Below are 24,732 nucleotides of genomic sequence, written 5' to 3'. Positions count from 1 at the left end.
ACACAGAACACACAGCATCGATATTCAGCCTGTTCATAGTTCACTATAAGCAGCCAGGGGAGGAAGAGAGAAGGAGGCTGAGACATGGAGAGGACCCTCCCCCCATAGCTGCTCCTAGTCGGAGAGGCCGCGCCGTCACGTCCCCTCGCTGTTGACAATGCTTTTCATTATCTATTATTATCAACTTAGCCGATTAGTTGTTTGAGCCCTACTGGTGATGCCACTACTGTGCTTCTTACTGTTCTCTTTGCTGGAGAGGAAGTGGACCACCAGTCCAACAATCTCCCCGCTGTGGATCTGTTCTTTCTGCACCTCCCCTGTTTCTTATTGGTCCCTTCACTAGTGATCAGTGGGCAGCTCCAACATGAAGGCGGCAAAGCTCTGCTTCTCTAGCAATATTACAAAAAAATAACTGCAGGGAGCCTACATGGAAACCACTTTTTTGATTCAACCACCAGTTACACTGTACAGCCAAGAACATTTGCACTCTCTCCATTAGCATTGCAGAATACAGGTCAATTAAATCCCCATCCAAACCCACTTACTGGATAATGAAGCGCAAACACATTGTTAGGGCCATCCATTTCATCAAGTCAGCTTTTGTCAATTAAGGTTAAAAAAACTAAAGTAGGAATGTACAGTGGCTCTTTGTTTAGCTGCCCTGAGGTCCTGGAATAATTATCATCAGAGACAACACACTATTTTAAGGAATTTGTGTAGGTCCCTTCTGGTGATTTAGCCTTCTCTTACAAACCAAAGACACACAGGTCTGAACCCAATGTGAATGTATAAGCTTTGATGAATGTGGAAGACTAAACAGACGGTAAGCTTCTTTAAAACAGGTACCTTCATGTAGTGCTTGAAGATATCCGCTGCTGCGTGCATATCTACAATGTCATAGATGATGAGTTTACAAAACGCTGCTAGCAAATTTCTTCTTTTATGCAAGGCCTCAATTTTGTTGGCTTCATCCTCTTCATCGCCTTCTGCATGGGGAAAGTGAATATGTCAGGGTTATCACCAAGAAACACAGGGTCTGAGATGCACACAAACAACGACACTGCACTGTCAGCTCAGAACAATGTGTAATATAAGGAATTGCAGTTTTTGATACACAGCATCAAGAATTTTTATTCTAAAGAAATAAAAGATGTAAAATACATCAACCAATGTTAAATAATGAGCGAAGATTCCTAAAACATTTAAAAGCTTAACAGGTCTATGTTTCAAAGATAAGGTACATACTGTTTTAGGGCCATGTCACACTTATGCAATGTGGTTACCTCAATGCACATTATACCCATTAGCATGATGTTGTGACTGTCATTTTCAATTGCACACACCAAGGCCTCATTCACATAGTTGATTAGGGCTGTACACCGACCAAGATCAGGCTACTTCTGTGGCTGAGAAGACAGGTGAGTGTGATCAGTCACACCATAGCTGTCTGCAAAGTGAGTGCATCCACACTGCTCACCTGTGAATATATGTATATAGCCATATATGAAGCTGGTGAAGTGTGAAAACAGGAACATCCGCGGATAACTGAGGCACCTGTCATTTTTGAAGGCTTCTCGTCTACAGCTGATTGCACATGCTTGTCATTCCAGCTGCAAAAATATGCTGATCTTCCTGCTGTATGCCCATAATCAACTGTGTGAATGAGGCCTAAGACAGCGCACATGCAGTGCACCTCCCCCCCAACAAACAATAACACTACTATGTGTTTTGCTCTGTGACGGATAAAAGGGTGCAGATATTTTTTTTTTATTTTAACGCACGAGTTAGTTGAGCTGCCCTATTGCAATGCACATGCGTTAATGCAATGCTCCAGAACAGAAAGGTATGAAGGCAGACTTAAAGTACATGTAAACCCTTTTGCTTGCTAAAGGACTGTGCATCAAACAACCGTCTGTTGTTGGCTTTTGGTGCCGCTAATATACTGCAGCCTCTTCCCATCTACATGTATGCAGTCCAGTGATGGCTGCATGGCATTTCTCAGGGCAGACTTCCTGGAGAACAACAATGTACCAAAAGGGGCAAAAACAGACATAAGAATTATGGCACTACATGAGTTTTAAAGAGCTGTAAGAAGCTTTCTGATGCTTGCAACTAGCATTCCCATTACCATTAAAAATCAACACCTTCAAGACGGAGGTTACAAACTAAGCTCCTCAAAGAGGCCATTCAATGTTCGCTGAAAGGATTGTAAATGCTGTATGCGCTTGTGCTTCAGAGTAGCATTTCCAAGTTGAAACTTATGGGAGCCTGGACTAGAACTAGGATAAGGGTGAAGAGGAACTTCACCCTAACTTTAAAATAACAACAAGCACACCTTTAGAGATGTTTAATAATGACAATCTACAAACACATACTTCTAGATAATTGCCGGCTTTGTATTCTTTGCATACCTTGTTTTTCTTTTCCTCCCCATTCTCATTAAAAGAAGCTGAGAAAGTGAAAGGTCTTGTTGTTTATAGAGAAAGTGGAAGGTCTGCTCTAAGGACCATTTACACAACTGAACTTCTATGCATCTGTGAGCTATATGTGACTAGCAATGCATTTCCCATGGCATCACATTTAATCATAAAGCTATGAAGAATACGAACCTTAGATCAGCTTGTTTACATGAATGTTTCTTATTTCCATTGTGGTTTCATTTAGCCATAACAAACCAGATAAGGGGAACCACAGTTTTGTATAAAGTGAAAAGCCACTTAAACAATTGCTGACATTAGAGCGGTAATAAATGTTCAGGTCTATAAGAACACATGTACTGAGAGAAAATGGAGGCTCCCACTGGTAACAACGACTTCTGAAATGGATAAATGTCTAGAAGTAATACAGATCAGTAACTTCAATATTTCTGAGACACTAGCCTGAAACTTAGGCCTTGCTCACAACATCCTCAGTGTGTTCTGGCCCGATTGTTGCCGGCTCAGGTTGTTGTGGGGCAACCACGCCCTCCGGCTGCAATGCGATCAGCTGCACGGGAATGCAAGGCGAATCAATGCTTGCAGTCTGGTCAGAAAAAAAGCTGCAAGAACTATTGATGTGCCTTGCGTTCCCGTGCGGCCGATCGCACTGAGGCCGGAAGGGGTGGCTGCGGTCCCATTCACTTCAAGCACTGTCACAGCCCCTCCCGCCCCACAACAAACTGAGTCGGCCGCAATGTGATCCAGTGCGTTCGCCACTATTGGGCCTGAACGCACTAAGGTTGATGTGAATGAGGCATTAATATTCTTGCTAGTCCTGGGTCGATGGCAGCAAACCGTATTCACAAGTTTTCAATGTCATCATTATATCAGACACTTTCCTCCATAAATAACATGTTCTAAAATGCTGGTGAGTCCTATGCTCAGCAACCTACCCATGCTCTGGTTCTCATCATCTTGGTCGATAAAGACGTGATCCATTACAAAAGTGAGCAGTTCAGATTGTAGTCCTAGATCTGGATTGAAGATCAACAGTGAAAGGTTGTCCCTTCCACCAGATGTCAACTGATGGCTGAAGATCATTAAAAGGTCACAGAGCAGCATGAAGGCCTGGATGAGAAAAATGCTCAAATCACTTTATATTTGTATCACATCTCAAAGAATATTACAGGACAGCACTACCAGGGTAAACATGGCAACTACAACAATATAACTGAAGGGAATGTTGTGTGTGTTTATTACAAGTAATGCATCTAACTGTACCTGATAAGAAAAAAAAAAAAGTAAAAGTGTGATAGTGGGCAGCCATTGCAATAGATTTTGCATTTCATCCCTTCACACTTACCAAAAGAGTAATACCTCGTTTACAGTGTAATGAGTGAGAGGAGATGCATGGCAGCACAAGTGGACACAATCCTAAAGTATAGTCTAGTGGGAGATTATTATTGCCATTGTCATTTATCAACATAGCATTATCGCACACCTTAGTGCTTTACTTATACAATAAAACTATACAGAGCTGTGACAAAATGAAGTAAACCCTATGGAATATTGCACAGTTCTGGACGAATGTGTGTTACAATCTGATATGATCATCTAATCTACAATAGTAAAGCCAGTCTTATGAAACACACAACACTGGACATGGTCATGTCAAATAGACTGTTTAAATAGAAGAATAAAATGATACCATGAAACAAAAGTTAACCAGCCCGGTGTATTCCTTACCTGCTCTTTGACTTGCGTATTTACATTAGAAAGACACTGTTGACAGATTGCTAGAAAAGATTTTACAGTCCTTCTTAACATCAACATATCTTCCTATAAAGAAACAAAACAGACTTAGTCATATGAAAAAATGAAAGATTATATCGCAACATTGTATTACAATAATATGATTTTGTACTTGGAGCCTACTGCCTCATACAGGAGGATTGGACATTGGCAAGTAACAGCACTGAAAGCCAGCCCAGTCTATAACCCTTCTGTTTACCAACATGCCTCAGTTTTGCAGCAAAGCAGTACCAAGAGCATTTTTATGAACAGAGAGGTGGGTCTCCAAGGATTTTGCAGCAAGTATAAAAAACATTTTCTTTGTCCATTGAGGGACACAGAAGCCTTAAATTAGTAGTGAGGGTGCCGTGTCCTGTAATGTACTCCAAGAAACGCATTTTACAAGCAAGACAAAAATCTTGCCTATTTGTCTTTAGTAAATCAGCCCCATTATCCCTTGAAGGCCATGCTCCATAGGCTTCTCCTGCTGAGGAAGATGAGGGATCTTGTCCCCAGCAGAATCCTTAATGATCTTATTCATAGTAGATCTTAAGTGACAATGTCCCTCGTAGGCCATGTGAATTTATCCCCAAAGTGCCCTGTGCATATGTACCAACACCAAGCTAATGCAGGACAGAAAACAAGAAGCTTCTAACAGACCTAAAGTTCAACACCTCTACTCCAAACGATTTTTGGTCTATGTTCACACTATGTCCGGACCAAATCTGAAGCAGATGGGCTTTCAGGTGCTGTCCTGTGTGTTTGCAATGCGTTTACATGCATCCCAGACCAGAGAAAATAGTGCATGCAGCATTTTTTTACACCCACCGGAATGGACTGCACTGGTGTGAACAGAGCCCAGAAATACTATAGGAATACATTGAGATGCATTTCAGGTGCAGACAAAAACTGTTCTGGTCCGGACATGGTGTGAATTAGCCCATAGGGACCTAATCAAATTTTGGGGGAAAAAACAGAAGCTCTTCAGCACCATACAAGTGATTGGGCGGGTCTACAGCCCTCCAATCACTGGTATGTATAAGCAGGGTGGTGGCTGAAAAATACAACACCAAGCTCCTGCTTTGAACCATTTTAGTACTGGACATTTATTTACTTACATTGGTGCTGAAGTGGTTAAGATATAAACAGACTACATGCTCTTGAGCACCTTCACAAGTTACATTAATGGCAACCTGTGGCGAAACACAAATGTAAAATGAATTGTGAAACTTACTTTGGAAGGATTGCCTTCTGTGATTTTAACCAGCTGCCACAATATAGAGTAGTGAGAGCACTGGAGAGCCTGGACACCGAGCTGAAAGACCAAAAAAAGGGAATTAAGCTCCATCCAATCATATCCACTTGCAAGTACCTTATTTCAAACACAATCAACACACCTGCTCGAGCATGCCTTCATGTTCCAGACCTGCCTTCAACAGCCGATAACAATTTCCAAAAAAGTCCCATTTAGTCAGGTCGTGAGCGCTGCAATTACAAAGTGCTTTCAGTAACACAGGACATCTGCCTGCAGAACACGAGGCTCAACAAAGGTACTAAGTCATTCAACATCCTAGAAATGGCAGGATTCAAGCCCCAAGGCCTTAACAATACCACAGAAACAATGCTAGAACATGCTAGAATGATTGTTGTAGGGCTACATTCCACATTTATGTAGATGTTGGACACCCTCCATGTGTTTGAACTACTCCTGCTGGATTCATATAAATCTAAGAGCAGGTCTGAGATCTCCTTGTGATTGCCAACCACCAAAGTGGTCCCAGGCTTTTGCTACTAAATATATATACAGTATTTAGAGCTCAGTGTATTTCTAAAGAAAAGATTGTTAAAATGAACATCAGAGAAAGGACTCTTGAGCCAGTTTCACACAGACTACCAAACACACAGCAACAGCAAACTAGTAAAAAGACTCAAGAATTTAAAATGTATCACTTGATATGCATATGAAATGTATTTTTATACAAAATCCTCCAAAATGAATAACGTGTTTTAATCCATGGTGCTTTTTATAAACAAATGACTACACAATAAATGGTCTATGACAAACCTAGGATAACTATACTCACTTGTGAAAACACGTTAAACGTTTTAATGAGGCTAGGACATTATATACATCATCTTCATCGGCTTCTTCTAGCTGTGTAAAACAAAGTTAAAAGACATAAAAAGCACAGAAAAGGGGGATCTGGCACATATTCCAAAATACAAAACAAAGGCTCCTTCATTGTATTTTAATACAACATTCTGTATTGCAATTTCCTTTAAAATGATGGCACTCTAATTACATGTTAACGTTTAGACGGAGCCCATACCACTGATCGCTCAAGTCCCGATCATCTTCCTGTCAGTCACAACTACCCGCAGGGACTCCCTCCTTTCCCTCTCCTATCCTCCAGGGCTGACTGGAGGAATGGACAGGGGAAGGGGCGGGCACAGCCAACTATCAGGCAGCGTTGTGTATCCCGACAATATTGTCGGGATCCGTCCTGGTTGCAGTGCTGTCAGCATATAGCAGCCAACAGCCTGCTATATGCCGGGTTTTTGGGTCACAGGAGGACATTAGTATATGTCCTCCTGTGACCCCAAAGAGAACTATGGCAAAAAAAATGGTTGGGCCTTAGTATTCTTAATATCTATGCAGGATGTTCAAATCTCTGCTCTTTGTTGAAAAAAAAATCAAAAAAATAAAAATTATCTCCAAGGATGGGGAGCCCACTGCTTAGGGCAACAGGTTCAAGCTCGATGGAGGGGCTCGGTGATTCACCATTCCAATTGGTTGGAGCTGAAGGCAGCATCTCTGGCCTTGCGGGCCTTTCACGCATTGATCGAGGGCAGGCAGGTCAGACTCCTTATGGACAACAGGACAGCGGTGTCCTATGTCCGCAGACAGGGTGGAACCAGGAGTCGTTCCCTAGTGGCTCTATCTCAGGAGATCTTTCTGTGGGCCGAGCAGCACTTACTTGCTTGGTCCTGTGGGGTCAGAGGGGCGGAGCTGACCCATCAGTATGCTGACATGAGGATGAGCCAGGAAAAGAAAATTACGGTAAGTAGGATAACAATTTTCTGTAATAGTTCCTGCAGAAACATGCAGTATCAAGTTCCAGGAGGTCCACAGAAATGAATGGCAGCCAATAATAGCATGTTACCACTGTGCTTTTATTATATGGCAACAGAAGAAAAAGAAAATAAAGAAAAAAACCCTTAACTGATGAAACATGTCAAAGAATTGCAGCAAAAGGACAATACATCTCAGTGGTGGTCAAAAAACACCTTACTGCAGGATGTGAAGTGAACAATTTGGGCCCAATATGTAACCAGCCGTTCACTTACATTTTGTAACAGTTCCTCCACAGCATGCGAGAACCTGTCTGCCAGCTCATCAACCAGCTGACTGTGTGCTACGTCCACTCGGTTCTGAATTGTGTACTCTTCGCTGCATAGTATACTGTAGGTTTTACTACATGCTTCTAACACATCTGCCTCTGTATGTTTCTCCACCACAAACCTAATTTGTTTTAGTAAACCGTCCAGGTGCTATAGAAATGAAAAGAAAAAAAAAACAAGTGTTACTCAACAAAGTTTAAAGAGCAAAGTTGATGAATCAATCATACCTCAAAGAACACAAGGATTGCAGTTTCTAAACCTGTTAATAACTGTTAACTGAGCATACCAAAAATTATATATTTAGGACCAAAGGGAAAGGCCACTGAAATGACCCAATGTGTCCCATTTTTTCTCACTTCTTGGCTTACAGAAGGATAATCTTCCCATGGAGACAGACCACTATAAAAACCTTGGAGAGTCTAAACATTCTACACTCTACTACACATTTTAATTGCTTTCTGTATCTAACCATACCCAAGACCTTTAAAAATGGAATAGATTTCTATTTATAAAACCCTCATTGATTGCAAGTATCAGACTATGAACTAATTATCTAATTTTAAGGAAACCAATTTGGCTATTTACCCAATTCCTATCCTTAATGCTACTTCTAAAATGCTATAATTGAGGTGAACTCAATTAAACATGTTCTGACCCAGCAATTGTATCACTTTGCCTGAAAATGTAAATACAGATAAACCAAAAAAAAGGATGCGCTAAATATTTTCCAAATTGCAACCAGGAATACAAGAAATGATACAACAATTTCCCAGAGACTCTCTAGCAGAAGCTGAGCTTCTATGTGGATATGTTTTGTTGGCAGTAAACATACCTTTTCCATTCGCCCCGTACTATAAAGTTCTAGATCAAAATACTGAGGAATTTGTAAAAGATTTGCCACTTTCTCTGCATCAGCAGAATACTGCAAGATAAAAAAATAACAAAACCAGGCAAATTATAATATATATAGAAAACTTTTCTACAAAAATAAGATTCCTGCACAAAGAAACATGTTGTTCCAATGAAAATGCTGCATGCAGTATATTGCCTGAATGCAACAGAATACACATCAACTTCACTAAAGGGTTGGTTCACACACAACATTTAAACAATTCAAATCTGAACATATGCTACAAGGAAATAAACTTCTATTCTTATTTTCCGAGTAAGGCCTCTAGAATAAAGCTCCAACTATGCCGTGGAGATAATTAGGGCTTTTTCTTGTTAAAGGAGAACTATGGGGTCAGGGCTTTTCCCCATAGTTCTCCTTAGGGTAACGGGAGTATACTGAAACGCCGCAGCCGGGACGGATCCCGATATTACTGTCGAGATCCACCCAGCTGTGGGATTGACAGCTGGCTATGCCTATCTAGAGGCCCGCCCCCTCCCCCGTCCGTTCTGCCAGTCAGCGCTGGAGGATCGAATAGGGGAGGGGGAACCCTGCAGGGAGCCGTGAGTGACAGTCACGGCTCTCTGCAGGGATAGATCGAGAAGTGAGCGAGCGCCGGTATGTGTTCGCTCACTTCCCGATCTATCGAGCCGACCTGTGACAGTTTAATTGTCACAGATTGGCTAGAACTATGAGGTTGAGCGATTTTCACTCGCCTCATAATTCTCCTTTTAATTAATTCCTATATTACAGAGAAGCAGTGGGTGAGTAAATCCACCAATAAATTCAGTTTTGTGTGAAAGTAATTAACAAAACACACCAGGATACTACTACTGTATATAGGGCCTGTGAATGATGGGAAAGATTTTTTATTTTTCTTTGTCATATAACTATTAAAGATCTATGTGATTAGGAAACCTGGACAAGCAAGCTTCTGCATAAAGTGGTATGGTGGGCATCAAGAATATATAAATGATAATGCCTGACAAATGTGCTGGAAAAATGTCAAGTAACTGCCAGCAAATCTAGTCAACTGCAGCACCCGCCGACCCTGTCCAGGATGTTGTCAGTGCTCTTAAGAGACTTTGAAATTTTTCAGGGGCATTTCTTTTAAAGCTACATAGAGTTCATGGGCTTGCTTTTCTTAGTTATTTGGCTTTCATCCAAAATAAAGCTAAAATGACGAAAACCCTAAAAAGCTCTTCAACTAATCTTTGGATTAGTCAAAGTACTGCAGCGCTGAATACTGAAAAATGGCCTGGCCAGGAAGGGGGTCTAAACACCTGGTCTTGAAGTGGTTAAGGAGCCAAGATGCTATTCCATGTCATTAGAAGGAAATTACAGTGTAGGAAAGATCATCTCTTGGGATCTTTGGAAAAGAAAAAAGCTTTTGGTTAAAGAGAAACTCCTTTTAATAAGACCACACTGTCATGTAAAACATACTAAAACTCCAGATTCCGTGATTTATTATTGCTAAGAAAAAGGCTCCCTTTATGAACATTTGACCTTTATCAAGTCCCCATACAGGATGCCGGAGAACAGATGACTCCAAAGTTACACTTAAATACAAGATTATCTCCCACGGTTTTGTATAAATCTGCCCGTAAGCAGCTACTGAGCCCTTCAGCAAACTAGAGACTACAAAATCTGCAAGCGAGAACAAATGAGTGTAGACATCAACCTTGAACTGTAGGCGGTTATTAAAAGTGTAATGCCTTTGAAAATATTTCAGATGACATTTGCTCCTAGATTAATGAATGATCTTACGGGCAAATTTATACAAAACCGTGGGAGATGATCTTGTATTTAAGTGTAACTTTGGAGTCATCTGTTCTCCGGCATCCTGTATGGGGACTTGATAAAGGTCAAATGTTCATAAAGGGAGTCTTTTTCTTAGCAATAATAATCACGGAATCTGCAATTTTAGTATGTTTTACATGACAGTGTGGTCTTATTAAAAGGAGTTTCTCTTTAACCAAAAGCTGTAAAATAATAGGTTGGACTTGGACTAATGTCTTTATTCAACCTCAAATACTATGTAACTATGTAACTATCTTATGATACAGTCATAAGCGCTTTGAATAGTCATGACACCCCCACATCGTTTCCATTCCCACAGGGTTACAAAAGTGAATTTTGGATAATGAATTGGACTGACAACATAATTGTGCTTTGAGACAGGCTAATAGCGAGTATGATAGAAACCTGAACAGAGGAATGCATGGGCTGCCACTGAAAACATGAACTGTCTGACTGCCATGCTGGTGCTCTGGCTTTAATACTTTCTTAGTTACGCCAAACAAGTCTGCATGCGTCTTCCTGGTCAGTGACCAAGAGCATACTGATGCTATAGAGAGCCAAGACTTTACTAGCTGACTAGTTAACCACCTCCCGTCCGCCGAAGGTAGGAAAAATACTGGGTACTCGTCTTCAAGCGAGATAAACGTGCCATAAATAGGAAAGCCTCATTAAGGAACCAACAACATGCGATACATCTCAATCCTGTTCTGAAACTCCTTTCGCAAAGCTGCATATGCTTAATGGATTAACGTTTGTTTGTGGGCATGTCTATCTAATGGATTAAATAGAGCCATATCTCAGGTGCTGCAAAAGAACATCGAGATATACAAAGCTTGCAAACCTCAACAATCTACTGGAACTTGCTACTGCCATCTTTTTTTCCGGAAGCTACGAGCATGTCTGTGTAGATCACCCGCTTCAATAGTGCCTGTGGCATCAAGTAACTAATGCTGCTGGCAAACTCCCCTGTGAAGGCTGTTTTTTTTTTTTTTTGCATCCTTGTAAAACTGCAGTTCCACACTACAGCAAAAACCTATACCCAAGCATCTGCCATTTATCGGAGGGTTATCCACAACATCATATGAACACAGATGCCGAGATTTATTTATACCTTAGACAGCAGCATTGGAAGTGCAACAATGAAATGTTCAGTCAACTTATTCTTGTCATCTATTTGGGTTTTACGTTCCTTGGCAGTTAAGACCTGAAAAATATTTTTTTTGTTAAATTGCGGTTTAATAATTATGCAGATGAATACACAAATAAAGTAGATAACAGCTGCCTTGATGTGTGACACTGCCTTAAATAAAATGTATCCCCCCCAGAGAAACAGTAACTTTTAAACATTTATATAACAATTTTACAGACAAAGAAAGATCTGTATGCAAATATTTTTACTTTATAGTATTTTTAATGCAGAAAAACATGGAATATTGCACATGAATATATTGCGCTTTTTATTTCCAGCCAGAAGGTGGAGTTCTAGGTTCATTTTTATATGCTTACAAACCTTTTTTTTTAGCTGCTAACAGAGCACCAAAGCTCAAGATAAAACAAACACACGGGGGGGAATTTATCAAAGCTGGTTGCCATGCACAGCTGCTCCAGATTTTATATGCTCCAGTTTTGATAAAAGCTTAAGTAGTCAGATCTGTAACTCATTCCACTCCATGCCTGTTTATTTAACCCCTTCATGAGGGGAGACATACACTGTATGTCCCGCCACGAAGTGCCTATATGACTGGCTTAGTTATAATGAGTTATTTAAGGCTCTGTAATGCCGGTAACGGCTGATTCTCAGCGGTAACCAGTAATTAATGAATGTGTCAGTATTGAGGCATTCATTATTGAAATAGTTATGCTTTTGTAAAAGCTTCTTAATAATAACCAAAAATTAAAAAAGTTATCAAGCAAGCATAGTGACTGCTTGATATAAACTAACAAAAATATATATATTTTTTACAAAGTGTAAAAAAATGAGGAAAATAAAAATTATATATAAATATATTTTTTATACTATAACTGAAAAATTTCTAAAAAAAATAATCAAAACTTGTGAAAAAAGTGTTTTCGTTACGTTTTTTCCTCATTTTTTAAATATTTTATTCAAAAAAGTAAGGCGTTAGGCACACATGTTTGATATAATTATATAGCCCTATCTGTCCTCTAAAAAACAATATATAATATGTGTGGGTACATTTAGTAAGAAAGTATATTACTGACGTGGAAGAACCACACAGCAAAAATGTAAAAAGTGTCAGTCATTTATGAACAGAAACTGAAAACTAGCTCAGTCATGAAGGGGTAAAAGGAGCCCAACCTTGTCTAAGAGGAGGAGTAGTGACAGTGTAAAGAAAAAATGTGTTGTGCTACTTTAAAATTCTGTACTTCTGTGAATTTTTTAAATGTGTGCCCAGTGATAAACATTTAATTGTTAGAAATGCTATACAAATTTGTAAAACTGTCAAAGGGACACTGGTTACTGATTTTTCGGTTTATTTCTCTAAAGACAAATAAATCAATTACAGCAGGGGTGCCCATAAGGTCGATCGCGATGTCCTGTCATCTCTGGATCCCCGCTGCTCTCACCCATCTGTATGCAGCGGGGATCCCAGGAAAAGTGAAGCAACAGTCAGCGGCGGGGGACGGAGCCGCTATCACAGCAGCACGCCGAGCGGTGAGGAGAGAGAGAGCTGATTGGCTTGGATCTGACAGCTGGCAGCTCTCTCCTCACTGCACATGCTGCTGTTACAGCGGCTCCGTCCAACATCCCCCCAGGCGGCTGAAGTGCTTTTTTCTCTTCTCCTCGGATCTCCCGCTGCCTCTGCCCGGGAGAGTAGGGGAGGAGATCCAGAGGAGAAGTTGCAGCCCCCCTCTTTATGGATCCCCGCTGCTCTCACCCATCTGTATGCAGCGGGGATCCCAGGAAAAGTGAAGCAACAGTCAGCGGCGGGGGACGGAGCCGCTATCACAGCAGCACGCCGAGCGGTGAGGAGAGAGAGAGCTGATTGGCTTGGATCTGACAGCTGGCAGCTCTCTCCTCACTGCACATGCTGCTGTTACAGCGGCTCCGTCCAACATCCCCCCAGGCGGCTGAAGTGCTTTTTTCTCTTCTCCTCGGATCTCCCGCTGCCTCTGCCCGGGAGAGTAGGGGAGGAGATCCAGAGGAGAAGTTGCAGCCCCCCTCTTTACGTGGCCGAGCGGCAGAGGATCGGTACATATCAATGATATGTACCAATCCTCTGTGCAGGACAAACACTGGAGCGATAAGCTGATCACTCCAGTGTTTGTAAATAACTGAGGACACATGTGTCCCCAGTTATGAATGAACACGATGTGATTAACATCACTTCCTGTTCATTCATGAGTTTCTCAATGGGGAGAGGCTCCTCCTCCTTTTTTTTTTCTTACGTGTGCAAAAGGAGCTGGCTACTGCTATGCCCCGCGGTGCTCGTGCGGCTGCTGGTTGAATGCGTCAGACGCCACAGACGGAAAGGGGCGGGACACCTCTCCCCGTGTGCAACGCCGGCCACACGAGCAACGCGGGAGGATAGGACGCCGGCGCCTCTAGAACGCACTGGAATGCGTTCAGGGGCGTGGGGATGCACTGCAGCCATGTCCCCTGCCCACAGTTTGATCGCCCGCACATTAGTGCTTGCAGATCGCACTGGCCCGGAACGCAGGCACTAATGTGTCTGGGTTCCTGGTGCAAGCGATCGCACTGTGGGCGAGGGGCCTGGCTACGGTGCCGTTGACTTCAATGCACCGCCACATCCCCTCCCGCAGGTGTTTTTTCGTTGGTAGATCTCATTGAGCGCGTCATTTGAAAAGTAGATCTCCAGACGAAAAGTTGTGGGCGCCCTTGAATTACAGTAACCAGAGTCCTTCTGACAGTTTTACAATTTCAGCGAATATAAGCTGTTTCTCATGTCAGGATTATATTCGAATATTCATTTGTATGTAGCTATACCTCAACCTAGCATTATGGAAATGCCAACACACCAAATTCACATTTAGCACTGCTTCCATTAGTATTAAAGCATTGCTATTAGAATGAATACTCACCCTCTTACCAGTTCCTCTTCCCACAGGGGGATGTGCTTCTGCAGCCTGACGAATAGTACACACCATCAATTCAATAAGTGCAGTCTCCTGCCGCTCAGACATCACTAGATACAGAGAAAAAACAAAGTGCTTTCAAGGCATGGAGCACAACAACTCTAGCAACACTAAAACATGGCTCTGAATTGTAATTGGCAAAAAAGGCTTTCCAAAAAAAATAAGGAGCCCACACCATTAAAGAAGAACTCTGGGGGAAAACGTATTAACCCTTGCAAGTGGGGCTAACTCCACACTGCAAGCATTAACTGCTTGTTTTCGTCCTGGTGCAAAAATAAAGTAATACTCACCCGAACCGCGTAGCCAGCTGTGCCACCAATCCCTCCTGCCCGTCTCCTCTTATGCTGCAGCAAAGGTATGTCACTTGGCGTGCTCACGTCCAATACACTGTGTATTGGCCGTGATGATTTAAGGGATCTTAGACTGCTGCAGCAGAGGAGGAGCGAGCCTGGAAGCAACAGCCCAAGAGCAAGCCTGCTCTGAGGGTCAAGTGAGATTAATTTTATTTTAGCACTTAGATCAAAACGAGCAGCAGTGGAGCTACACCCGCACTGCAAGGGTTAATAGATGTTTTGCCTGGAGTTCTTTAAATTATACCATAAAAAAAATTATAAAAATATGAGAAGGCTATACTTAAATATAAATACACAGCTGTCACATACAGTGGGACACAAGTCAAAATGCGCCATCATTCAACCAACAGTACTTAGATCGGTTGCTGTGTTACCATTCTACTCTAGGGATGCCCCGATATATCGGTTGAAAATTATGCCAAAAGTGCCATTTCCTGGCCGATACAGCAGTGCATATGTTTTTTCTCTCCTCCCAGCTGGGCGCTGCTCTGTGTCCCAGGGGGGAGGAGAGAAACTGTCACAGGCGGCCGAGCGTTGCGGGAGGAAAGCGCTGTGAGTGGCCGGCGTCTCTCCTCCCACACCGCTCAGCCTCTTGTCACAGATCAGAGGAGAGCAGTGTGGGCGGAGACAAATGGAGGACATAGTACGTTGACTATATCCTCAATTATGAATGAATGGAAAGTTACCTACATCACTTCCTGTTCATTCATGATTGTGGTTATAGTAAACATACTCTGTCCTCCAGTTATGAATGAACAGGAACACTCAGTATAGAGGATTCCTGTTCATTGATAACAGGGGCTGCAGAAAAAAAAGACAGAGGACACTGTTCTCAATCTCTTTTTCTATTGTTTCTTAATCCGATCTTCTTTCCTGTCGTTTTCATCTGTCCCTCCAGCGCTGCTGTGGGTCTCCGATCCAGTGCTGACTCCTCCGTCCTTGCTGGCACTTCCTGTCCCACGGTGTCTGCATGCGGGTGCACGCGTCCATAGACTTACCTTGTGTCTCTCCTCGTCTCCCAGCCGAAAATGTGAACTGCATATGCGCCCGCCCCAAGATGCTTTGCGGCCGCCCGAGAATTTTCACATTTTCTTGCTTGCTAGTAGTAAATATATGCTAGCAATAACCCTTTAACTACCTAACTACCTCCCGGCCAGCCGCTGTGTATACACTGCCTGCCGGGAACTTCTTGGATATAACTGGGCGTGTATACGCGCCGCGTGCGAGCGGGAAATCCCCGCTATTTGAAAAGAGGCAGCGATGCCCGTTAATATACAAGCGATCCGCCGGCTATAGATCTAGTTTTTTGCGATTTTGCGAGTGCGCGCAATTTTTACGCCTGACATATTTGGTGTCTATTTACCCGACGTGACCCCGTCTTTTATATTTTACCAAAAAACTGGGTACTATTAGTTGTTTTATAACAATGTAAAAAAAAACTTTTTTTCTCAAAATTTTCAGTAATTTCTCCTGAATATAGTAAAAAATAAAACCCCAGTGGTGATTAAATACCACCAAAAGAAAGCTCTATCTGTCCCCAAAAAATGGTATAAAATTCATTTCAGTACAGCGCTGCGTGACGGAATAAATGTCAGTCAAAGTACCGCAGCGCGGATTACGGAAAATGGCCTGGCCAGGAAGGGGGTCTAAACACCTGGTCTTCAAGCAGTTAAACTGATTTGGCTGCAATGGCTTACAGCTTTTATATACACAAGTATTCATTACTTTTAAATATGCCTATAGGACTTCAGTTCACACAGTTTTATTAACTCTCACCTGATAAATTGAAGTCTAATTGTTATGGATAATTCTGTAACAGCCCAAAGCATAACTTTGCACAACGTAATTAAATAAAATCCTAAGCGTATAGACATCCTGTCTCTAGCTCTATACATTACAGCAATATATTTCCGTATTAAAGAGTGCACATTGGCTTGTTACTAGCCATATACAGATATAACAAAACACTGGCTCAAATTTCCTAAGGCTCCACTTGCTATATTCAACCCTCTGGGAGTCTAACGCATACCAGTTATGCAAGAAATATGGGGCTGGCTTTCTTCTGGAAATAGTTGCTTGGAGGCTTCAATACTTTAGAGTCACTCCTTACAAGCATGCAGTAAATACAAGTCAGAAAAATCTGAATTTCGAGCCTCTCTACTTGTATAAGGTCAGTGGATCAAAATGAGCATTCTTGTGAGGAGAGGTCAGCAATGGTAGCCTACACGGGTTTCTCATAACGACACTGGTAACACTCTATACAAGTAAATTTGCACATGCTCCAAGTCATGTGCAGCCCTCGTTTTATCTTGATTTCAGTAGGTGTGATGTGCGATAACAAGGTTCAAACAGATACACCTATATTGCCAAAAGTATTGGGACACCCTTCCAAATCATTGGATTCAGGTGTTCTAATCACCTCCATGGTCACAGGTGTATAAAATCAAGCACCTAGGCATGCAGACGCTTCTACAAACATTTGTGAAAGAATGGGTCGCTCTCAGGTGCTCAGTGAATCCAAGCGTGGTGCCGTGATAGGTTGTCACCTGTGCAATAAGTCCATCCGTGAAATTTCCCTACTACTAAATATTCCGCGGTCACCTGTTAGTGGTATTATAACAAAGTGGAAGCAACTGGGAACTACAGCAACTCAGCCACGAAGTGGTAGGCCATGTAAAATGACTGAGCAGGGTCAGCGCATGCTGAAGCGCGCAGTGTGCAGAAGTGGCCAACTGTCTGCAGTCTCAATAACTACAGACCTCCAAACTTTGTGTGGCCTTCAGATTGGCACAACAACAGTGCGTAGAGAGCTTCATGGAATGGGTTTCCATGGCCGAGCAGCTGCAGCCAAGCCTTACATCACCAAGTGCAATGCAAGGCGTCGGATGCAGTCGTTCTCTGGAGTGGCGAATCACGCTTCTCTGTCTGGCAATCCGATGAACGTGTCTGGGTTTGGCGGTTGCCAGGAGAACGGTACTTGCCAGACTGCATTGTGCCAAGTGTAAAGTTTGGTGGAGGGTTAAAGGCAGGCGTCCCAATACTTTTGGCAATATAGTGTATTTTGGGGACCTATCGCCTTATGATACTCTCATCAACATTGTTAATAAATGTAAGTTACTGGATTAATATCCTCCTATATATCAGTTCAATGACCTTAGCATTTGTACACTGGAAGTCACAAGACAACTATTACAGAGGTTGGACACTAAACATAAAATTAATTTGACTACAGGGCAATAATATGCTAAAACGACTACAATTACCAGCATGCCTTTAGCTAAACAGCCGTAAGGTTTCTACAGAACAAAGTTTAGGAAGGGTTCTATTCACTACAGTCTTAAATGTAAAATTTGGATGATCGTATTTTGTCCCTCACAGATTAAAATTATGAACTGTATCAATGTTTAACCAAACAAAAAGATTTGGTCTAGAAGTACCGACCTTCCTCCCCTTGTACTGGCTCTTCAACTAGCAGCTCTGCCATGCATTCCCAGTCTTTCAGAAGCTCTTGAGAACTTTCCCATAAACTGTCAACGAGGTATGCAGCATGTTCATGTAACTATGGGATTAAACATACACAATTCTGAGTAAAAGGAGAAATGCAGCGCTACACTTAACTCATCTAGGACTACTATACGTTTACTATATGGTCATCAGTTAACATTTTACCAGCCATATTGGCTTCATACCCAGACCATCTCCTACACACAATTATCCACAATACTACAATATCTTACCTCACTTTCAAGAAAGAAAAGCACAAGCATTTTTAGCAGATTTCCATTAGGACTGCTTCGCCCCCTTCTTTTGGCCAAGGCCTCTTCAGCTTGTGGGTCATGTCTACTAAATAACCTAGGAAAAAAAAGAACAACAAATGCTCACAGCTCAGCACACTTTAATGACATGTTTAATCGGGACCATCTTTGTATGGGTTCTAATACTCAGGTCACCGTACGTGCTTCATAAAAAACTGAAAGGCTAAACAGTTTGGCAAAAAAAAGAAACATATCAAAGTCAAGATCAGCTTGAAGTAGATTTGCATTATTCACATTTCAGAAGTTAGGCACAAATTAAGATCTAAAGACAAAAGTGAGTTCATTTGCTTATCAAACCGACGCCATTTACCTAATAAAGTCAATCTGAAAAGAAAAAAAGACAGATGATGCCTCCATATGTTGATGAACTCAAATGCCTGAACCCGCCAGGTCACCTTGCTTGGTAACAGGACTTTTGTACTAACCGTAAAATCATTTTCTTGGAGTCCGTAGAGGGATAAAGGAAGTCACATACAGTTGTGTTATACCGCCAACTAAAGAAGAATTTTGAGGGGGCCTGTTTAGACCAGGGGTCTCAAACTCATTTCACCTGGGAACCACTCGACAATTGGCCCGCGGGTCTAAGCCACTGGTTTTGACCCCTGATATTTCCCTGAAGTAGAAAAAAAGACTGAGGACACAGAGCCCTCAATCTCTTTTTTTTTGCAGCCCCAGCACTGAATGAACAGAAAGCTCTCAGTACAGAAGCTTCCTGCCTATTAACAAACCGAGGAGGCATAGTACTCTCTCCAGTTATGAATGGTCAGGAAGACTCTGTACTGAGGGCTCCTCTCCATTCATAAACTGAGCACATAGTGAGCTTACTATGTACCCACTTATGAATAAACAGGAAGTGATGTAAGCATCTACTGCTCATTTATAACTGGGGACAAAGCTTACTATGTGCTCAGTTATTTTACAAACACTGGGGTGATCACTACTACTGGGCAGGACTTAGCGTTGAAGTCAAGCTCCCAGTAATGGTGAATTAAACAAAATAGGAGTGGCACACAGAGCAAGTTTCTGACATATTAGGGTAATACACATATGCTCTTGTACAGGACTTGCAGAACTTTAAAACCAACAGTTTAACTTTAATCTACTGTTTCTTTGTGACCATTTCCTTTCCACCATGTAACCTTTCCGGATGATTTATTTTGCTGCTTCAAAACCCTGGCATATAAAAGACTACATCCAAAAAGAAACTTACTTCTTGTGCAGAAATTCCCCAGCTGCTACAGCTACCGGCCTATGTGCGGAGTACACCAAGTGGTAGACATTCTCACAGTCTTCATTGGACAGGGCCTCTTCACTACCACTGCAATAAAAGGCATATAGTTAACACATACCAGTTACTCCAGAAACACACAAAACAGATGCTATTGTACGCTTAGAGGCAGAATACATTAGATGTACACAAACATTTTAGTCTGGGAAAAAAAAGGCGGCTATATGTGGTGATAAAATGAAATGTTTAAAATTTACATTACGCAGCTGTGCTGCAATTATAACCAAGAATACCAAAATTTCACCTGAAAACAAAGTAGAATTGTCAGTCTGGCTACGTCAGAGCAATCTCTTTCACTAGGGTCACAAGGGTAAGCCACTCTCATATCCAGTAAAAATCCAATTCCTTCATGTGTCAGAAGGCTGAACAGCCGAACAGCCAAACTGTTAAACAGGCCTCCAGGCCCACATTTACCCCAATTGTTTGAATGTGTATTTACCAAGTGAACAGCTCAGATAAGCAAAGAAACTTACTAAAGGATCAGAGTAACAAGGCGAATTGCTTCGACGGCTACATCATATTCTTTGTCCAAGGTCATGGAAACAATTCGATCCTGAAATTAAAATGGGAAATATGTGCAATTTTATTTACCCAACGTTATGCATGGTGGGCAAACTGTTAGCATTCTTAGACTGGCTTGCTCCCACAAGACAAAAGCATATTGGTAGGTTAACTGTATTCCTCCAAAATTACCCCTAGTGTGTGAATGAGTACAGTAGGGACCTTAGATTGCGAGTATAAGGACACAGACTGAAGTGAATAGACACATTTACTCTATACAGTGCTGCACAATATTTTGGCACTATAAAAAACAAATGGGCAATTACAATTAAAGAACTAGATAAAAAAAACAGTAAGCACTACAATAAAATAGCAAGCCAACCAGAGCACTTCAATGAGCATGCAATGAAAGAAAATTATTGGTGAAGTTTGCCACAGGCTTGGCATGCCGAGATGATGTAACTCGTGCATGTGCGTAGGAGTTACGTCATTAGGGCCTGTCCAATCAACCCCCCCGACCTTTATTTTTCCATTACTAAATTAAACAGCCTGTAAAATACGACAGTAGATAGTGATGCAGCATTGAAGAGACTGACAGTTTTGGAAGTGTATCTCCTGTATTCCCTGTGGCATTCTTTGCTGACCTCCATGTCATTGCTGTATTCTGTATCCAGATTAACAGAATGCACCATTATTGTTCAATTTTAAATACAACCCCCAAACAAGTATCAGAGATAAAGGTTATTCTTTAAAAAGGTACCAAAACCGTGTTCTTTTAGGAAACACAAACTTTGCTGATTATGGAAATATTAAGCACAGAAATTAGCATTTGAACCTGAGTGATAATGTTTGTGGACCTACATACAGAAGTTATGTCAACAAATCTAAGTTTTCTTAATAGTTGCCAGAACGACTACAGGTATTGGTGCAGTGCTTTCTAAAGTCTGCAAGCATAATCTAGTCCAGTAGAGGGTGCTGGAGTTCACAGAAAAATAGATGGCTATGGATTGGAACTGTTACAACAACAATGCTATATAGAATATATATCGCATGAAAGCTTGCAATTGTTAAGCACTGCCATACTTGAAAGTATGGCCCGGGAAAAAGACTCAAAATTATATATATATGAATCAATAATAGAATTGTAGTCAATAATGGTTGGTCTGGATCCCCTGATCCATGCTGGGAGCCAGTGTTTTATCACTGCTCCCAGAGGGGATCGGGGGACGACAACACAGAGGCCCCAGCAGCGGGTGCCCAGCGGTGAGGAGAGCTCTCCCACACCTCAAGCCGGCTGTCGCCGCATCAACTCTGCAGCTCTCTCCTTCCCACTTGGGGCCTGCTGCGAGCTGCATTTTATGTCCCCTCCGATCCCCACTGCCTCTATCGGCAGAGGTAGTGGGGATTGGACGGAACACAAATCGATCCACCTGCCGCCGCCCAGCGGGGAGGAGAGAGCAGTGACAGAGGCAAACCAGGAGCAGGGAAGTGCGGGCAGGAGAGCTGATCAGCAAATATGGGAAATATTTGCTGATCATTCCCTGTAATATTGAAACATTGCAGTGATCACTACAATTTTTGTAAACGACTGAGGACATAGTATTGAGATACTGTGTACACAATTATGAACAGGAAGTGCTCTACATCACTTCCTGTTCAGTCATAATTTTGGACATAGTAAATAGATACTATTTCCTTGATTTATGAGTGAACAGTTAGCCTCAGAACCCCCCCCCCCTTATAAAAAAACTTACAGTGTGATTGCCCACACCACAACATACGGTATTGCATTACCGTGTGTTCCAGTGCGGTGAGATTGCAACAAAGTGTGCATGCAGTTTTATTTCAAAGTAAACTTAATCTTTGCAACGCTCCATTTCTGTATTTTCCTCTCACAAACAAGCCGCACTTTCGTGGATATTCATAGATTAAGACATTAATTATAAATTCAGGATGGTAATTTTTTGAATATAAGAATAAAAAAAGGCCAACTAATCGATTAGGAAAAAAATCGTTAGTTGCAGCCCTAAATTATTGGAAGGGTCAGTGCACATAAAAGTGGTTACCTTGAAAAGATTATTTAAAGATTTACCACTTATTGGTTATCGTTGGTGAGCTTGAGTTAGAAACGCTTACTCAGGACAAATTAGGCATAATAGATGATAATGTTGTTATATGATCCATTTGGCTGATAATGTTAAATGATCCACTTGTGTAACACCAGCACAGTTTGAAATGCACTTTAGATGAACTTGTGATTGTTCCGACAATGGCAATGCATGCACAAATCCCACACACGTCAATTTAGAATGGGCCAGTGAGTTGCTAGATTTTTACTAGGATGTGGACAAAAATAAATATCCTAAAATGAATCCTAAACACAAGTTATTCATGATACATTTATCCACGCATTCAGGGCCTTTTCATTTTAGGAAAGTAATACAAATAATTATAAATAAGGAATAACCGAAGCCGCCTTTGCATATTCTGGTCAACCAGAAAACTATGGAATGTTTGTGACGTGAAGCCATACCTTAAACCGGTTGGTGAAGAGTTCGAGCTTAGGGAACAGTTCTCTATTGGTGTACAGACTCTGAAGTGCTTTCAGACACTTAAGCCTCACTTCTCCTTGCTACACATGGGGAAAAAAACCAAACATGTAAAGCACTTAACAAAATGTTACATCAGCAAGAACCTGAAAAATATACTTTAGAATTTACATTCGACTTTGGCCTGGTTCACATGGAGACATCTGTCTCTAACTGCATGCAATGAGAGAACACCCGCACATGATGAACTGCGGCCGCTGGCTGCTTGCCATTGCTTTGAACACGCTGACCAGCTGCAGCTGTCTGGAACCGCATACGATTACTACAGCAGAAGTCTGCATATTCTTGATGTAGCAATACGCAGCCAGAGACAACATCATTTGAATGAGGCATAAATTAGAAAACACTCTTACATATGTCAACATTTCAACATAAATTTTGAAGCAAAGAGGGCATAAATAAATCTTAATTTAAAAATGTATATCAAAGTGACTTCAAATGTACTTGAAATACATGGATGTATATAGAAATTGAGGGCAAGCTCAGCCAGGGGTCAGGGTTAAACTACAAATGTTATTTTAAATCTCATGATGACTAACGCAACCCACATGTTGACTATTACGTAATCCCACACTTCTCACTGTCCCAGGACAAGCAGCAATCACCTTGGATGTACCAAAAGATAAACGGATACGTTGCTCAATCAGTTTATAACAAGGGTCCCAGTAGCACAGGTTCAAATTTGGTTTAATTTTGAACTTGTTCCTAAGTGCACCTCCCTTGTGCAGAAATAAATTGAGCAGTTTACTACTTCTCTCGTCATGTCTCCATCACTTATGAAAATCAGACAATGATCAGTACAAACTATCAAACAACTGGATCAGTAATCTTAAAGGAGAACTATGGGGTTGAGGCTTTCCCCCATCGTTCTCCTTAGGGTAACGGGAGGACACAAACTAGCGTCCTCCCGTCACCCTAGGCTCAGTATGCCACGAGCTATAGCTCGCGGTATACTGAGACGCTGCAGCGGATCCCGACAATTGTGCCGGGATCCGCCCAGCTGCGTGACTGACAGCTGGCTCTGCCTATCTAGAGGCAGAGCCAGCTGTACCCGCCCCCTCCCCCGTCAGTTCCGCCAGTCAGCGCTGGCGGATCGGAGCGGGGAATCCAGCCCCTCCCCTGTCACGGCAGAGACGTGACAGGATCGAGAAGTGAGCGAACGCCGGTATGTGTTCGCTCACCTCCCGATCTACTGAGCCGACCTGTGACAGTCTCATTGTCACAGGTCGGCTAGAACTAGGAGGTGAGTGAAAAGCACTCACCTCATAGTTCTCCTTTAAGTCTATGCATATCTCTCCCCCAAGACAAATGATCTGAGATAGTCAAAATAAAGTTCACTGGATAACCGCTAATGCTTCCCTGTGTTAAAGCCGGTAATAGGACCCTTAACCTAATATTTTGTGGCACAACCTTTAGAGGCAATCACTGAAAATAAGCAATTTTTGTGGCTCTCAATGGAGACTTCTGCACCTGCCAACAGGTAGTTTGGCCCACTCTTCTTGATCAAACTGCTCCAGCTGTCTCAGTTTTAAAGGGTCCCTTCTCTTGACCGCATGTTTCAGCTCTATTTATAGATGTTTGATAGGTTTCAGATAAGGACTCATAGAAGACCACTTCAGAATAGTCCAATGTTTTGCTCTTAGCCATGCTTTTAGCTGTGTGCTTGGGTCATCATTGTGTTTGAGGACCCATGATCTACTATATAGCTTTCTGACACTGAGCAGTACGTTTCCCTCCAGAATTCCTTA

The 24,732-nt window shown here is 41.9% G+C and overlaps 1 protein-coding gene across 2 annotated transcripts in view; it reads right to left on the bottom strand.

The window, feature by feature from the left end:
* Positions 1 to 24,732, bottom strand: part of STAG1 (stromal antigen 1) — a 139,902-nt gene that overhangs the window by 9,936 nt on the left and 105,234 nt on the right. For both annotated transcript variants that reach the window (XM_018560207.1, XM_018560206.1), the window contains exons 11-25: positions 22,909 to 23,007; positions 20,348 to 20,427; positions 19,797 to 19,904; positions 18,509 to 18,623; positions 18,213 to 18,330; positions 14,365 to 14,468; positions 11,411 to 11,503; positions 8,443 to 8,532; positions 7,557 to 7,760; positions 6,293 to 6,363; positions 5,606 to 5,693; positions 5,443 to 5,523; positions 4,164 to 4,256; positions 3,371 to 3,545; positions 847 to 986 (exon numbers count right to left, since the gene is read on the bottom strand). In XM_018560207.1, coding sequence (XP_018415709.1) covers positions 847 to 986; positions 3,371 to 3,545; positions 4,164 to 4,256; positions 5,443 to 5,523; positions 5,606 to 5,693; positions 6,293 to 6,363; positions 7,557 to 7,760; positions 8,443 to 8,532; positions 11,411 to 11,503; positions 14,365 to 14,468; positions 18,213 to 18,330; positions 18,509 to 18,623; positions 19,797 to 19,904; positions 20,348 to 20,427; positions 22,909 to 23,007 — 1,659 coding nt within the window. The remainder of the gene's footprint in view (positions 1 to 846; positions 987 to 3,370; positions 3,546 to 4,163; positions 4,257 to 5,442; positions 5,524 to 5,605; positions 5,694 to 6,292; positions 6,364 to 7,556; positions 7,761 to 8,442; positions 8,533 to 11,410; positions 11,504 to 14,364; positions 14,469 to 18,212; positions 18,331 to 18,508; positions 18,624 to 19,796; positions 19,905 to 20,347; positions 20,428 to 22,908; positions 23,008 to 24,732) is intronic.

This window comes from Nanorana parkeri, unplaced genomic scaffold, assembly GCF_000935625.1.
Source record: "Nanorana parkeri isolate BGI_ZX_2015 unplaced genomic scaffold, ASM93562v1 scaffold439, whole genome shotgun sequence".
Lineage (NCBI taxonomy): Eukaryota > Metazoa > Chordata > Amphibia > Anura > Dicroglossidae > Nanorana > Nanorana parkeri.
Note: the sequence above shows the minus strand (reverse complement) of the source record. Positions and strands in the feature narration are given on the sequence as shown.